Here is a 19,519-nt window from a genome sequence, read left to right as displayed (position 1 = left end):
TATATATATATATATATATATATATAAAATAATCGGGTCAGAGATCGGGCTGACAATCGAGGAAAATCGGATCGGGGATCGGGCAGGGGGAATGTGAAAAACCTACCCGGCCCGATCCCCGATATTTTTTCAAAATCATCCCCGTTCCCCGACCCGTACCCGAAAAATCCTCGAATCCCCGCACCATTCGGTGCGGAGATCGGGTCGGGATCGGGATTAATGTCCATCCCTAATCTATATTGCAGCAACATCACAATTGACCTTATTATCACATTAAAGTCATTATTAGAACAGTGTTCAGAAGCCCTAATCTCATAAGCTAGGATGGGAGGAGTGATACCACAGCTATCTACATGCCGGATATCAGTCATAGACATATCAAAAGTGTAAACGCCGAATAGATGAGCAATTTTTTGTTGTGAAATGTGAGCTCTTGCCATAATTACCACTTGTTGATATTTGACGCATGATTAATTCTAGATCCCAAAAACATCAATAAAATCATTTGCAATTGATCCAACATCGAATGAATACAAAACATAACTAAACAAAAACATAACAAAATACTTTCAAAGGAGAGACAAACCAAATACACCCGAAAAGAATAGACACACAAACACCCCGAAAAATGGGTTCTGTTGAAACATATTTAGCGAATATGAAAGAAGACAAAGAGGCTGGGACTTTCCACCGGAGAAGAAACCAGTCAAAACCCTCAACCATTTTGGAAAAAGACAAGGGATCTGAGGCGGCTTTCCAAACCCTACATGCATGTTAATACATCTTAATTTACAAATATTTCTTTTTCAGTAAAAAAAATAAATATTTATATGATTATTTACAAAAAAATATGTAAAATAATATTTAAAGATATATTTTTTATATTAAATTAATTATAAAAAGTAATAAAAATTATTTTAAATATAGAAATCAATTACTAACTTTCAAAAAATTGATATTTGAACTTCTAAAAGAATTCATGTGTCTGTATTAATAATATTTAAATATTTTTTAAAGTTTATTTGCATATATTTTAAATATCAATAAAATATTTAATGAAAATAAGTAATTATTTTTTCAGACTTCATCCAAAGGATCAGAACAACCGATTGTGAGTGGAATTGGGTTATGTTTATTTATTTCATCCTAGAAAAAATCTTTATTTCTATAGATTAAAATTAATCAAATAATCTCATTAAATGTAAACATATATAAATATAGTTAATATGTGATAATAACCTGCTTCATAGTTTATTTGTTCTTCAAAATTGGTGACACACACACATTGCGATACATACTCATTTAAACAAATATAAACACATGGGCATAAAATTTATTATAAATATGACATTCAAATTTAACAACAATACCAGTATATGAGATACGAATATAAAATTTAGTTGTATAATTATATCTATGATCTCTGTAACTATTTTATGTTTTTTTTAGATTGTTATCTTTTGATACAGATGTGATGATTATATAATTAAAATTATTATCTTAAAAATCCGACATATTTAAAATCATACATTTGCTAGAATTTTTTTGGATAAATTAAACATAAATCTAATAATTTCCACTAAATAAAAAACGTGGGCAAAATGCATAAAATGTGTTAAGAAGTCGACTTCTATTTTTCTTGATCCGTTTGTGTAAAAAATAGAAGCACATGTAATAAGCTAAGATGCTAATTTTTATTTCACTAAATTTACTTCTTTCTTATATATATTAATACTTATCAGTTCGTTTCTTTATTTCAGATAAGAATTATTTTTTTTAAATTTACCCAAACAGACCCTTAATACAACTTGATACTTCTCTCAGTAACGGCAAGATAAACAATTTAGTGATAGTGGCTCTGTTCCAATAGATTCAATTCTCAATCGCCCTAAATTTTTCTGAACACATTAAATTTATAAAGGGTTAATTATCTAGTTGGTCACTGAAGTAGGCTTAATGTATCAAATTGGTCACTGAACTCAAAACGGTATCAAGATGATCACTGAAGTGGTCATAAATATCAAATAAATACCTTGAAATATAAGTTCAAGTTGTAAAAATATTATGTATAAAATTTTACACATTATTTTTGAATGTTACCAAAACCAAGTAAAAGGTTATGATTTCTAATATTTATGATAATTAAAACAAAGAAAATAACTAAATAATAAATAAACTTGATAAAATATAAATATATTATTTTAAATACCAGAAGTCATAACCTTTTAGCTGGTTGTGGTAACATTTAAAAATAATGTGTAAAATTTTATAAATAATATTTTTATTACTTGAACTCATATTTGAAGGTACTTTTTTGATATTTATGGTGACTTTAGTGATCATCTTGATACCGTTTTGAGTTCAGTGACCAACTTGATACATTAAGCCCACTTTAATGACCAACTTGATAATTAACCCAATTTATAAAAGATGATAAGCCTAATTATATACTTATATATAATAAGCGTAAGGGAGATAATTTGGTCGCATGGTCACATGGTCCAAAAGCTTATCATCCGTTGGATCGTATATTCAACAAATAAGTACCGTTAGATTAGAACAAAATTAACTTCTATTTCTGTAAGGCAACTGATATGCATGTTTATAATTCCTTTTCTGAATCCAAAACAAATTCTGTCTTTCACATGTTTATGATTTTTTTAAATCCAAGATAAATATTTCCTATCAGCTTTAATCGTAGAATCATATAAATTGCACCGTCACAAAATTATTTTTATCTAATATATTTTAAAATTAATAAGCCGGATATTTAAATTCAAAATAAATATTTCCTACCAGTTTTAATTGTAGAATCATATAAATCGCATTGTCACAAAATTATTTTTATCAAATATATTTTAAAATTAGTAAGCTAAATTCAAATCATATTATTATAATAATTCTTATGTAAAATATGTTTATAAATATAATCTAATGGAAGTTGATGTCACATATTCTTCTCAATATATATTAAAATTTGATAGAAAAAATATAATACTTTGGCATGATACGTAAGAGAAAAATAATGACTTGATTACAATAGTTTACTTGAAGCCATTAATGAGTGTGGCGGTGTATTTTATACTGCATCGTCAGATGATCCAACATGTGTAACCATTTTTTTTACAGAAATAAGTAGAACCTATATATTTTTACAATAGTTCTGACTTACAAACAAATCATAATTTCAAATTTTATTTAAATGAAAATTCTAATTTATTATTTATGAATTAAATTCTTTCACACCACTTACAATATATTTAAAAAGTTTATAAATAATTAAAAAGTTCCCGTGCCTTGCACGGGCTATAAGCTAGTTATTATTAAAGAATAAAACTTCTCTTTTCATGTTTTTTTTATCACGTTTGCAGTTAATGAAACTCCTTGAGTCCTGATAAATTATACTTATCAGGTTGTTAATACTACTCCTTCCGTCTCATATTATGTGTATTCTTTTGACTATTAGGTAGTCAATATAGCCAAATTTTGATTATTAATTAAAGAAAATTTATTAATTATTTTAAAAATCTGAAAAATGAATTTTGCATGGGATTAGATATATTTTATAATAAAGTAGGTATTCTAATCTTTTTAAGTCGGATAATATATATAATTTGCAGTCAAAATCTAATCAATTTAACTGTTGAATAGTCAAAACAAGACACATAATATGAGAATGAGATGGAGGGAGTATATTAATGGTAATGGAAGGAAACTTGAGAGAATGAGGTATTCTGCTCATGATTCTATTTCTAATCATCCATGTTAGTTAGGATCTATGAAGACACTGCAACTTCGAGATCTGGGCGGCTATGCGGAAATCTAATACAACCGCCCATGCATGTTTTCACATTTTTTTTTTATAATCTTAACGTTTACTCTAAATTTGTAACAAAAATAATCCCACACAGTATTTGACTTTGCATGCATTATCAACCATATTCCCTCCATCCCGCCTAATTGTTTACGTACACTGTTGCACGCATTTTGTGACTCTCGTAAAGTATAATTTTATAACGTATTATTAATTATTTTTTCTGAATAAAAGTTTAAACGTCAAATTTTCTTTTTTCAAATTTTTTTTAAAAAAAATATATAATGTAAGTATATTTTATAAGATTCTTAAAATAGTTACCAAAAAGTAACGTAAAAAATCTGGTTGGACGGCGGGAGTATTAAAATCACCTTATAGTTATTAGTTATGGTCTTGTAATTTATTACAAGTTCACTATTTTTTTGTCATGTACTAATCGACTCAAAAGAAACCCATCTTATGCATATTAAATATTACAAGTTTTTTTTTAAAAAAACCATCTTATGTATATCAATTATTACAATTTAACTATTTTCTGTCATATAGTTAGTTGACTCAAAAAGAAAATCAACTTGTGCATATTAAATATTGCAAGTTAAAACAAAAAATATCCTTTTTTTTTTGTAAAAAAAAAAAAAAGAGAAGCATTTTCATCAACCAAAACATAATAGAGCCGGTACAAATCCCCGACCGCCAATACAAGTAAGCTGGAAAACAAATTGTATACTGAAATAGTTAGCTGATTGATCGTTATACATAGAATTGAAAATATTTAAAAGAAAATTATCTTATACATATTAAATATTACAACTTAACTATAAAACCATATTATGCGCAAATAGATGTTTAAAATATTAATCAGTGTTGATTAAGCATCCTGGGTACACCGACCATAGACTTGTTAGGAAATCCAAGCATACAAACCTTGCTTGTTTTATGCGAATTGCATCAAACAACTTGCAATATAATGGTATATTTAATTTAGTTAGGTAATGCAAAGACAAATGTGTGGAATTATTAACAAAGCACTCCAACTATGATTTATATGAATACACTGAATATAGACATAGACCTGTGTAGAATATGATGGAATCAACCTATATGTGCATGCTATTTAACACCTTACACTTAAAATATTTTCCCACATCCGAACCTAGCTATAGTCTGGAGAATATAATCTTATTTTCATTGTGCTACTTGTTGATTATTATACAATTATATTATGGAAAATGCTTGATGCACATAATTGTGTACAAAAACATGTACATAATGACATGTGGTGGATTTTAATTGGATGACCCCCCTGCATTTACACCAACCACCCCAATTAAAACCCACCACATCACTTGCCACATCATTATGTACAAATTTTTTGTACCCAATTATATGCACTTAGCACTACTCTTATATATCTATACTATTATATACTTATATATAATAAGCGTAAGGGAGATAATTTGGTCGCATGGTCCTATGGTCCAAAAACTTATCATCCGTTGGATCGTATGTTGAACAAATAAGCACCGTTAGATTAGAACAAAATTAAATTATGTTCTATAAGGAAACTGATATCTACTTAGCATGTTTATAATTCCTTTTTCGAATCCAAAATAAATTCTGTCTTTCATGTGTTTTTGGTTTTTTTAATCCAAAATAAATATTTCCTACAAATTTTAATTATAGAATCGTATAAATCACACCGTCAAAAAATTATTTTTATCCATCGGATCCTATATTGAACAAATAAGCACCGTTAGATTAGAACAAAATTAAATTCTGTTTCATAAGACAACTGATATCTACTTGCATGTTTATAATTTCTTTTCTGAATCCAAAACAAATTCTGTATTTCACGTGTTCATGATTTTTTTAATCCAAAATAAATATTTTCTTCCAATTTTATCTGTAGAATCATATAAATCGCACCGTCACAAAATTATTTTTATCTAATATATTTCAAAATTAATAAGCCCGATTTATGTGAGGAACGAATACAAAAACTTTTTCTTAATCCAAAGCAAATTCTACCATCTTATTTCATGATTATGATTCATCTTCTTAATTCAAAACAAATCGTGTTTATCAATTTTAATCTCGAACTACAAAAATTTTTAGAAAAATATTTAAATCACATTATAATAATTTTAATATAAAATACATTTATAAATATAATCTAAATGGAGTTGCCGTCACATATTCTACTTAAAATAATTTAAAATTTGATAGAAAGAATTTAATACGTTGGCATGATACATACAATTTTAATTTATTATTTATAAATTAAATTTTTTCACACCATTTAAAATATATTTAAAAAGTTTATAAATAATTAAAAAGCTCCCGTGCCTTGCACGGGCTATAAGCTATACTATTAAAGCCGAAACATTAAAAGTTTGGTCGGTCGATACTTGGGCCAAAATACGGGCCTATATATATAACCAATTATTCTGAACCTATCTATATAATCAATTATTTTTTTTAATTTGGGCCAAAATACGGGTCTATCTACATAATCAATTAATAATCCTTTTAAAACTGAAACATTAAAAGTTTGGTAGGTCAGTACTTGGGCCAAAATACAGGTCTATCTATATAACCAATTATTTTGGGCCTATCAATATAACCAATTATTCTTTTTAATTTGGGCCAAATTACGTGCCTATCTATATAACCGATTAATCCTTTTAATTAAAATATATTACCTTTTTTATATTTTTGACTAAAAAACTCAATCTTCTAAAAAAACATTGAGAAATATGGTAATTACTTTTTTAACTAAAATATATTATCTTTTTATAAATTTTCTAACTAAAAAATTAATCTTTTACAATTAATACGAACATGGGTGACATATTTATACGTAAAGATGTGTGCGGAAAGTCTAAACGTCAAATTATATACTCATATATAATAAGTGTAATGGAGATAATTTGGTCGCATGGTCTTATGGTCTAAAAACTTATCATTCGTTGGATTGTATATTGAACAAATAAGCACCGTTAGATTGGAACAAAATTAAATTCTGTTCTATAAGGAAACTGACATCTACTTGAATGTTTATAATTCCTTTTCTGAATCAAACAAAACAAATTCTATGTTTCATGTGTTTTTGATTTTTTTAATCCAAAATAAATAATTCCTACAAATTTTAATTATAGAATCGTATAAATCACACCGTCAAAAAATTATTTTTATCCATCGGATCGTATATTGAACAAATAAGTACCGTTAGATTAGAACAAATTTAACTTCTGTTCCATAAGACAACAGATATCTACTCGCATGTTTATAATTCCTATTCTTCTGTATTTCACGTGTTTATAATTTTTTTAATCCAAAATAAATATTTTCTACCAATTTTATTTGTAGAATCATATAAATCGCACCGTCACAAAATTATTTTTATCTAATATATTTTAAAATTAATAAGCCCGATTTATGTGAGGAACGAATACAAAAACTTTTTCTTAATCCAAAACAAATTCTACCATCTTATTGCATGTTTATGATTCATCTTCTTAATTCAAAACAAATTCTACCATCTTATTGCATGTTCATGATTCATTTTCTTAATTCAAAACAAATTGTGTTTATCAATTTTAATCTCGAATCATAAAAATTTTTAGAAAAATATTTAAATCACATTATAATAATTCTAATATAAAATACATTTATAAATATAATCTAATAGGAGTTGGCGTCACATATTCTACTTAAAATAATTTAAAATTTGATAGAAAGAATTTAATACTTTGACATGATACATATAATTTTAATTTATTATTATAAATTAAATTTTTTCACACCATTTAAAATATATTTAAAAAGTTTATAAATAATTAAAAAGCTCCCGTGCCTTGCACGGGCTATAAGCTAGTACTATTAAAGCCGAAACATTAAAAGTTTGGTCGGTCGGTACGCGGGCTTTTATGTGGACTTTTATAATTAGCGGGCTTCAAACAAAATATAGACAAATCAAACCATAAAATATAATTAGCGGGCTTCAAACAATATATAAACAAATCAAAACATAAAACACATATAAGATCAAAACATAAAACAAATATAAAATCTATTTGACTATACCAAAACTAAAGTCAAACCTTAAAAAATATTATACTATTAAAGCCGAAACATTAAAAATTTGATCTCGGTACGCGGGCTTTTATAAAGACTTTTATGATTAGCGGGCTTCAAACAAAATATAAACAAACCAAAACATAAAACAAATATAAAATCAAAACATAGAACAAATATAAGACCAATTTGACTATACCAAAAACTAAAGTCAAACCTTTAAAAATATATACGCATCTATCTATACTATACTATTAAAGTCGAAACATTGAAAATTTGGTCAGTCGGTACTTGGGCCAAAATACGGGCCTATCTATATATCAATTATTTTTTTTAACTGAAATATGTTATCTTTTTTTTATATTTTCTAAATAAAAAACTCTATTATTTAAAATAACATCGAAAAACATAACAATTACCTTTTTAACTAAAACACATTATCTTTTTTATATATTCTAACTAAAAAACGGATACTCTACAATTAACACAGGCTACATATATCATAATTTTATTCTCACAAAAATATTAGTTTACCATACTATTAAAGCCGAAACATTAAACTTTTGGTCGGTCGGTACTTGGGCCAAATTATGGGTCTACTTATATAATCAATTATCTTTCTAACTAAATCTATTATCTTTTTTTTTTATATGTTCAAACTAAAAAAACTCAATTTTCTAAAAATAATATTGGACAACATAGCAACTACTTTTTTTTTATATAACTAAAACACATTCTTTTTCAAAATCCTAACTAGAAATTCGATTTTCCTAAAATAACACATGCAACATTCATATAAAATATATCTATATTATTATTATACTATTAGAGCCGAAACATTAAAAATTTGGTCAGTCGGTACTTGAGCCAAAATACGAGCCTATCTATATACCAATTATTCTTTTAAATTAAAATATGTTATCTTTTTTTTATATTTTCTAACTAAAAAAACTCCATCATTTAAAATAACATCGAGAAACATAGTAATTACTTTTTTAACTAAAACACATTATCTTTTTCATATTTTTCAACTAAAAAATGGATTTTCTACATATATAAAAATATAATATTATTATATATCATCATTAATAAATAACCTGTGATATTTTTCAACCAAAATACATTAACATTATTTTTAAATACACTAATGGAATCACTTTAAAAGTAATATTATAAATATATAATATACTATTATACTGTTAAATTCCAAACATGAAAAGTTCAGTTAGTCGGTAGGTCAGTCGAGTTTGGTGAGCCGGTTGGTATTCGACCCACGAACCTTCTTAATTTATAACATGTTATAATATATTTTAATATCTATCAAACCAAAACATTTAGATTAGTATGATGGGTCGGTATTTGGTTTTACGCGTCTTTTTTAACTTAATATGTTACATATTATATTATTAATTTATCAATAACGAAATATTAAAAGATTGATTGGTTGATTTATATCTGATTTTATAGATCTCCTTAAATTATAACATGAAAAAAATATATTTTAACATTCTCGGTAAAATATATATGTTCGATCTAATTTTTAATTAGACATTTGACGAAATTATATATAAGAATTTATCATATGTTAAATAAAAAATTTATTTAATTATATTATTCTATCATAATTTTATTCTCACAATAATATTAGTTTAAATTAAAATATATACGATAAAATAACAAATATTATAACCGCCCGTGCATTGCACGGGTTATAAGCTAGTATATTATATATAGTTAGAGTTTTAAATCTTCGGTTAATGGACGAACCGCAATATATGAGCGCTATTCCGCAATTGCTGGGCCGACACTATGGCTGAGATATGTGATTCACTAATATTCTAACAGCAAGTTCAGGAGTGTTCTGGTTCAGTGTTCAAGCCTTAAACATAATATAAAAAATGTTGTTCTAGTGATTTATGACATATTCAATTAAGTTCAACTTCAACAATGCTCGTGCAAGGCACGAGAGCTTTTTAATTATTTATAAACTTTTTTAAATATATTGTAAGTGGTGTGAAAGGATTTAATTTATAAATAATAAATTAAAATTTTCAGTTAAATAAAATTTGAAATTATGATTTGTTTGTGAGTCAGAACTATTGTAAAAATATATAGGTTCTACTTTTCAGACTTGTTCCTGTAAAAAATAAAAAAATAATAAATTGGTTACACATGTTGGATCATCCGAGTGACGATGCAATATAAATTACACCGTCACGGTCATTAATGGCTTCAAATAAAGTATTGTAATTAAGTCATTCCTTTTCTCTTATGTATCATGCCAAAGTATTAAATTTTTTCTATCAAATTTTAATATATATTGAGAAAAATATGTGACGTCAACTTCCATTAGATTATATTTATAAATGTATTTTATATTAGAATTATTATGATATGATTTAAATTTGGCTTACTAATTTTAAAATACATTAGATAAAAATAATTTTATCACAGTACAATTTATATGATTCTACAATTAAAACTGGTAGGAAATATTTATTTTGGATTAAAATATCCGGCTTATTAATTTTAAAATATATTAGATAAAAATAATTTTGTGACGGTTCGATTTATATGATTTTGCAATTAAAGCTAGTAGAAAATATTTATTTTGGATTAAAAAAATCATAAACATGTGAAAGACATAATTTGTTTTGGATTCAAAAAAAGAATTATAAACATGCAAGTAGATATCAGTTGCCTTATAGAATTAGAAGTTAATTTTGTTCTAATCTAACGGTACTTATTTGTTCAACATACGATCCAACGGATGATAAGCTTTTGGACCATGTGACCATGCGACCAAATTATCTCCCTTACGCTTATTATATATAAGTATATAATATATGTTTGATATTTTATTATTAAAAATTATCTTTCAATATTAAAGCACAATATAAAGTAGAGAGAGAAAAATAGCATGGTTAAGAATTTATTATAATTAAGATATAGAATATAGCAAGGAGAGAGGTGCTGTAATAATAAGACTTAAAAAGGTTATCATAGTGATATGAGGCATCACTTGAACATTGTTGGATCAACATTTTCTATCAAATGCCGTGCATTATGACTTAGGACATGTTTTAAGAGCAAGTCCAACAATGCTCTATCAAGTGTCTTAAAAATATAATAAAAAATAATGTCCTAATGATTTAGGACGCCATTGTGATGTATGAACTCCAACAACATGCCTTATAATTGTGCCTTATAATTAAATCAATAATTTATTTGAATTAATATTGGAGGGAAGTGAAAATGTAAGAGGAGAGAGATGTAGTGGAATGGAGGGAAGCTAATATTTTATTGAGAAAATTGGTTTAGGACATGCCTGGTAGTGCCCTAAAAATAAGACACTTGTTGGATGTCCTTGTGACGGCACTACTAGGACATTGTTGGAGCACACATTTCATCCAAATGCCTTAAATTTGAGCTTAGGACATCAATTTAAGGCATTGTTGGACTTGCTCCAAGACATCGCTTGGACTTGCTGTAACAAAATATATGTATCGGTAGGGGTGTAATCGAGCCGAGTCGAATACTGTCAGGCTCGAGCTCGACTGAAAAGTTCGGGGCTCGAGTTCAAGTTCGACGGAGCCTTTAATTTCAAGTTCGAAGCTCGGCTCGTAAACAGTTCGATAGGCTTGAGTTCGGCTCGAAAAAGCTCGAATCGAGTCACTAAATATTGACAAAAACTCAAAATATAATATGTTGGGCTCGAGTTCGATTCGATTAAATATATAAATTATAAATAAAATATTAAATATATTTGTAAAAATATATTTATAATAAAAAAATTTAAAAATAGTAGAGGCTCGATAAAGCTCGCGAACCTTACGAGCCGAGTAATTTAAAGCTCGAGCTCGGCTCGGTAAAACATCCAAATAGCTCGAGTTTGAGCTCGGCTCGATTATTACCGAATCAAATTCGAATATTTTCGAGCGGAGCTCGAGTTGCTACGAACAATTTGGTCTGATTACACCCCTGTGTTTAGGACCTCTGGTGCTTGACAACAGAATGGAAAAGAATAAAGGAACCTAGACATACTACAAAAGAATTTGTATCAACATTTCTAGTAATTTTATTCCATAAACGACTAGAATAGATATAGGCTTAATGACCTTTTAGCTTTTGAAGTTTGAGTGGATGTTCCGATGCGGCCTCGAAGTTTAAAAACGTACCTTTCGACCTCAAGGTATCTTTGTCGTACTTTTTTGCCCTTATGGCGTATACCGGTATATAACGGGGTGAACAAAGTTGACATTTCACACGTGAGGATTAAAAAGAGCATTAAACATTAAGGGTTAAAAGAAACATCTAATGTATTTTAATGTATTCTTTAGGGGTTAGAAGGAACGAGATGTATACTCTAAAGGTTAAAAGGTACGCCCAAACTTTACCCCGAATATGAATTGTCAAGTTTATCCCCCAATTTATACCAGTATTTTTAAAAAGGGTTAAAAGGTACGACAAAGATACTTTGAGGGTCGAGGTACGTTTTTAAACTTCGAGGCCGCATCGGAACTTCCACCCATACTTCGAGGGCTAAAAGGTCATTAAGCCATAGATATAATTTTATATGAAGACTAGTTGAGAAGCCGCGCGTTGCGGCTGTCTATAAAAATTATATTAATTATTCAATATTAATATTTGTAGAATGCAATAATTTTGTGGCTGTCTATAAAAAGTATATTAATGATTAAAAATTAATATTTGTAGGATAAAATAAATTTTATATTATAAAAATCTTGATGTAATACCAATACTAATATATAAAATTGAAAAATTGGACTATAATTCATGGTGAAAAAAATGAAAATATATTTCTACACGTAATTAACAATTTAAAGCACGACGAATCTTAATTTTATTTGTGTTTTTTTAAAAGTAATTATGTTCTTACATTGTCACCTTCTTCCAATTATTTTGGATTGATTGTGCACAAAAACATCTAACTTAAATCTATGAGATAGCGGTCTATAACTACCCTTGCTTGTAACAATATTACTGTATGAACAGTCTTCACTTAAAAATTGCTTGAACGAAGCAAACAGATAATGCATGAATAATATTTTCCTGTATACAAAGTAAATCATATAAAAATTAACAACAACAAACATGTCTGATTAACAAAACAAATATTATAAAAGAATAACCAACAAACATACAGTGCTAATAGTTAATTTATTGATATCATCCATCAATATCATGTCAAGTATTGTCAACACTATAATTTTCTCCCTTGTTTGGATCTGTCGACTCCCACATAGCGGTCTATAAGTACCTTTGCTTGCAACAACCTTAATATTTTTTTAATACCGTATAAACAGTCTTCACTTATCGTTGCAGAAGAACGGCACCATCAAGTTAGAAATCGAGCAAGAGAACTATCACCATAGAGAGATAGGATTGTGATATTGAGAGAGAATGCTGTGTTTAGATGATCAAAAACCCTACAACCTATAGGGGTATTTATAGGTGCAAAATGACTTGTGTGCTACTTTTTCCCATAATTAAATAATCTGAAACAAAATCAGATTAAAAGTTTCAAGCTGCTATATTCAATAAATAATCTGAAACAAAATCAGGATTCTGAAACTTGCTTCTAATATATCCGAAACTAAAAAAAGTAGTTCTAAATTTTGATATTTTTCATCCAAAAATTTCAGAAAATTAGAAAAATAGAGGGGAGCGATGTGAGAGGCGCCATCTACACGCCCCTCGCTTCTCCTTTATATAAGTATATTGATTTTGTCGAAATTCAATCCTGTTAGAAGAATGTTAGTAGGCAAAGTGGTCGCAGTCCTCTGGGATGCCCAATGTGTCATACGAGAATGAACACTACTTCATTCATGTTCTTATAACAATTTTGCGAAGCAATGCTGGCATCAGTTTGGTCTTTAGTACGGTATGAGTGTGGTAGAAGATGCTCCATGTTTTCTGATAAACAAGCTCAGTTCAGAGTCCATTGAATGTTCATATTTAGATAGCTAAAACCTTGTGGGAGATCTGGTATTTCTGAAATATATATTGAACCAAGAAGCTAAGTGCACATATTTTGAAAAATAAAATGAAGATAAAGTTATGTTACAAGTTAAGGAGTTCTCAAAGTGCATTATCTTCATTGAACTTAACACAACCATAAACTTAATTGGTGGTAAGACACTACTCAGTCTACTACGAACACTAGTCCATTTTTTGTATTAAAGATGCATCATTTACATATATTATCATCTTGTACTTGTGAACATAATTGAAATTAGATATAGCACACTAAAGGATCAATCCACATCTGTACTACAATCAATCAATTAACATAAACGATCGTCGTACAGGTGAAAAGACTACAACAAAAACCAGAATCATACATTCTTGTCCCTCCTCTTTCTCATAAGATAAGATCACTGATCGCCTTCCACGTATCGTCTACCTTTTCGTTCTTGTTAGATGATAAGCCGACTCTCCAACAATAATTATGCCCGAAGATGTGGCTGTGGTGTGCACGCTTTCATCAACCACAGAATCCAATAGCTCAGATTTGTTTCGGTTTTTCTGTTTGTACATTTGGTACATCTAGGAGGCCTTGTATCCTTATATATAGACACCAAACTGTTGTGCAAGGTCTCATGCATAGTGAACTCATATCTTAGCGTAACATAAGATAGACAGACGATGGCTTCTTCCATGATTTCTTGTGCCGTAAGCCTGGCCACCCCAACTCAAGCCAACATGGTTGCACCCTTCACTGGTCTCAAGTCAAACGCCGCGTTCCCTGTGACCAAACAAGCTAACACCATCACCTCTCTTCCTAGCAATGGTGGCAGAGTACAATGCATGAAGGTATACAGACTAATTAATACATAATTACAGATATCAATTTGGCTACATATTTCTTTCTACACAATTAAGAGTAAGCTGTGTAAATAAATATATATTTTCTCCGTAGCATTTTTAAGTAGTATATTTTCATTACAGAGGTACGGATTTAATGAAGTAGTGGAAAATTGAAAATCTTGATTTGTGATTGCAGGTATGGCCTCCAATTAACAGGAAGAAGTTTGAGACCCTCTCATACCTTCCACCACTTTCACCCGAATCTCTTGCTAAGGAAATCGACTACCTTCTTCGCATGGGATGGGTTCCTTGCTTGGAATTCGAGTTGGAGGTCTTTTTCTTAACCTCTTAAATAATCACGGTTTCTTTCTAAAATCCAAATTTCACATTCGGAAGAAGGGTGAGACGAGGTGTGCCCACCTTAATTACCCTTCCTCCATGTACTGAGGCTTTAACCAAAACCCCAAGCTGAATAAAATCTACACAAAGTAAATTTTTTAATATATATCAGCTAAATTTAAAGACACCGCAGCTCGCTTACTAAACTTGATGATGAAATAAATAATCTGAAACATTGCTGAATATTATACATTTGTTTGTGTAGCATGGTTTTGTGTACCGTGAGAACCACCGGTCACCAGGGTACTATGATGGACGATACTGGACAATGTGGAAGCTACCCATGTTTGGATGCACCGACTCTTCTCAGGTTTTGAAGGAGTTGGAGGAGGCTAAGCAGACATACCCGCAGTCATTCATCCGAATTATCGGATTCGACAATGTACGTCAAGTGCAGTGCATCAGTTTCATTGCCTACAAGCCCCCTCTTTAAATTAGACTACGAGTTTCTACTCTAGCTACCAATTTCCGCAGATTGCACTCTAGAGTACTCACTCACCTTTGTAAAATAGTACGCAGATTTTATAATGGCAATATGAGATCATGAGTATCATGAATAATACTATGTTGCCCTTCACCGTTTCAAGTTCACGTATCTAGCAAAATGAAATGCTAGTATAATTTGGGGTTTTCCCTCCCAATAATCCTCGAAGTATTGTCGGAGCATCCCAAAGAGCCTCTTAGTTGGCTGCTAAATATAATATAAACAATATGATTCTAAGCAATTTAGTACAAATTTAAGAGTGTAAACTTCAACAATACTCTCTCTATATCTATTCTCTATTTCATATTTTATTCATATTGGGCTCCATTATAAAACAAAACGAGAGGGAAAGGTGAACGTGAATTGGAGTGAAGGAATTTTTTATCGTGCAAAATTAAGTTAAGAGCTATGTGGTGCTCTGAACTTTGAGGAGAGAGAAACAAGAGGCTTTTAGTGATTTAAGGAACCACTAAGAGTCTGGAGCAACTTTTTTCCTCATTCTGCTCAAATCTCAAGTTAAGAGCCTAAATGAAGAGTCTCTTTGAGATGCTCTTAACTACCTTATCAGAATTAGATAAAGAACATTCACAAATGAGCATGTCTAAGGTTTGATTTGAATAGGTATATGTATTAATAACACCAATTAAATATTACATCTTAATTGTCATGTCATTTTGTATAAACTTTTGTATCCAATTTTGTGTATGTAACACTACTCCTCGTGGAAAACCGAGCTTTTATACTCCCTATGTCCCATAATAAGAGTCGCTTTGACTTTTAACACGTAATTTGAGGTGTAAGAAAAACATATTTCCAAATATTATTTTTGAAATTTTCTTTTTCTAAAAAAAATAATTTGTAGAAGTATATTTTTTATACATCTTAAATTATGTGTCAAAAGTCAAAGCGAATCTTATTATAGGACGTAGGGAGTATCATCTGAAATAACCAGCTTATTTAAAATTCCCACCAAGATCATATACCACAACAAATATTATTCAACATTAAACAGTTGATATTAAAAGTATTTTAGTATTTTTTTTCTATTTTTTATTTGATGTTTTGACTTTCGACGCACATTTTTAAGTGGATTGACTGGATATTAAAAATTATTGTTTTTGATTGATTTTTTGTGAATAAATTTTTTGGTTATATATCTTTTTTCAAAAAATAAAATATAAAATTAATATTTTTAACCATCTGGTCAAAACATATAAATGTGTGTGTCCAAACTTAAAGCGTCAAATAAAAAAAAATAGAGGGAGTATAAAAACAAATACTAACCTAATACAATTGCACATAAAAATTGGTTGAAAAGAGAGAAAAAAAATGCCAAGTAATAGAGTAATGCAACCTTATCTTGTGATAGCTACAGCTGTGGCTATGGTTAGCAACGTATACATTGACAGAACACCATGACAAAGGCAATTCGCGGTTGCGTAAACTGTAGATTAACGTAACACTTCATCCCTTTTAAATCACAGGGTGGTTATTAGTCTAATTTTGGTTATTAGTCTAATTTTTAGAAGATGTTGATGGGTGTCGACTAATTTTAGAAAATAAATTATTCACTTGGAAGAAAAATGGATGCAAGCAAGAAAGAGTTTCCTGGATTCAACAGTTAAAAACATTTTCGAGCAATTATCAATTTATCATCTATGTTTAAGTTGCCTCTTTTACAAACATTTCTTATCATATTAAAGTGTGGAAAAATGATTGGTGTACAGAATTATGTACAAAATTGTGTACATTAGGATATGTGTTAGGTTTTAGTTGTAATGAGCTCTATATTCACATAACAATCTCTTTAAAACATTCCATATCAATTATTATATCATGATAAACAAATTTTTTATACACAATTGTGTACATCTAGCTAGCACTCTAAGGTGTGTATGGTTTGTTTAACGGTTTCCAATAGGGGTGTACAGACAATCCGCTCAACTGCATTAACCGCTCGCACTGTTCACATCCGAACGGCATTGTGCGGATAACCGTAACATGTGAGTTGGTTGCGAATGATATTTTAAATAATCGCTTATTTGTGGTCTGGATGCGGTTTTAAATATTTAAAAATCGCAAAACCGCAACCGCAACCGCAAACCGTAAATATATATTTATAATAATTTATATTTTTAAAAATATATTATTATACTATATAAATTAATAAATTATACACAAATATATTTATATAATATTAATTTTATGATATTATAAGATCTGTATATGTATTTACAGAATTTATTCATCTGGACGTAGATGAAGATTTGGATTATTGAGATTCATGATTCAAGTGCTTCTGCGACTGCTCCGTAGATGTGCATGGATTCTCATCTTCTGCTATTTACAAAATTCCAAATCATGTATTATCTATTATGACTCATTTATTTTATTTTTGTGTAAAAATATTGATTTGAATTGAAGGTGTGTAATATTTTGTAATAGTTCACATTTATTTTTCTAAAATTATTATATATTTATAATATGTGGTTGAACCGCAAACCGATCCGCATAAATCGCTAAACCACGGTTGAAATTATGTGGTTAATCGCAACCGCAAATGCGGTTGTGGTTGTAGATTTTCTAAATCGCCGAACCTAAAACCGATCCGATCCGAACCGCGTACACCCCTAGTTTCCAGGTACCTTTTAAGAAAAATGATAGTGAACTTTTTTTCTTTAATATACAGTCCCTTGTGTGCTTGCATCTTTATAAGTTTGCAGACTGAGAAAATATTGCAATTCTTAACGACTGATGGTCACGGACTCACTAATCATAGCAATGATTTATTGCACTTTTTGATGATTGATGGGTTAAGGTTACTTGGAGCAATGGTTTAAGATGATATAAATTATTCCCGAACAGTGCAAATAAGTGATTCTAAAATCTAACTTAATCCAAAAGTCAGTGTTATGGATCAAAAATCGAGGGGTGAGCTTCATGCTTTTTGATTGATCTCGTGAGTCGGAACTCACACGGGTCCTTACGAGGTGCCTAAATATCTTCAGCTGGATGAATAATCAAGTCAAAAAACGTAGTTCTAGTTTGGAGGGGTAGAACGTTTTATTGAGATTAGACAGCCCTCGTTTCTCAAACGTGGATGCCCAATGGGTTTTTATAACCTCAATCTGCTAGCTACGATTTCTTAATGATAAACCCAGAATCTGGGCCTTATACCCAGGCCTTTCATCAGACCCGGGCTCAAAATAACACAATGATTTTTAGGGCTAATTTCAGACCCATATCAGTCGGGTTTATAATCTATTGTCAAACACCACCTATATTTAGAAACCATTATATGTTATTTTCTCCGTTTCAGATTCTTTATAGTTTCCTTTTTTGGATGTCTCATCAATTTTTTTACGTTACAAAATTTTCCTAAAATAGTTAATAGGTCCACCATTTTCCCACTTTTCCTCCCTTTTCACCCTACTTTTACTTTACTATCTCTATTTTATATATTAAAAATCAATGGGTCCCACCATTTTTCCTCCCTTTTCACTCTACTTTTACTTTACTATCTCTATTTCATATATTAATAAATTATATTATTTTAATAGTATGATATAATATTAAAGAGTTCGACAAATATAATAAAATAAAGCTATATTGAAGATGTTCTTAAAATCTGTATAGTTTAAGTTTATAATACTTTTTATCCATTTTAACTCAAAAGAATTTAGTTGCCGGAGATCTTTGCACTGTTAATATTCTGTAAATGTGTAAGTAACACTTGTCCGTCTGTGTACAATTGATTTAGTTATTTCACTAAGAATTATGAATTTGAATATTCACGAAAAATAAAATATTAACTTTATTTTATATGATACTATTTTTCGTCCCATTATATATGGCTAATTTAAATTTTTTACACATAATTTAAAATAACTAAAAAAATACCTATATATATTTAT

At 29.2% G+C, this 19,519-nt stretch overlaps 1 protein-coding gene across 1 annotated transcript; it reads left to right on the top strand.

The window, feature by feature from the left end:
- The first annotated feature begins 14,370 nt into the window (after positions 1-14,370).
- On the top strand, positions 14,371-15,707 carry LOC108220137 (ribulose bisphosphate carboxylase small subunit, chloroplastic-like). Its single transcript, XM_017393818.2, has 3 exons — positions 14,371-14,728; positions 14,919-15,053; positions 15,327-15,707. The coding sequence occupies exons 1-3, from the start codon at positions 14,561-14,563 to the stop codon at positions 15,552-15,554; spliced, it is 531 nt and encodes a 176-aa protein (XP_017249307.1). The 5' UTR covers positions 14,371-14,560; the 3' UTR covers positions 15,555-15,707.
- Positions 15,708-19,519: the final 3,812 nt, after the last annotated feature.

This window comes from Daucus carota, chromosome 5 (genome assembly GCF_001625215.2).
Source record: "Daucus carota subsp. sativus chromosome 5, DH1 v3.0, whole genome shotgun sequence".
NCBI lineage: Eukaryota > Viridiplantae > Streptophyta > Magnoliopsida > Apiales > Apiaceae > Daucus > Daucus carota.
The sequence above is the reverse complement of the archived record's forward strand: the minus strand, read 5'-3'. Positions and strand labels throughout refer to the sequence as shown.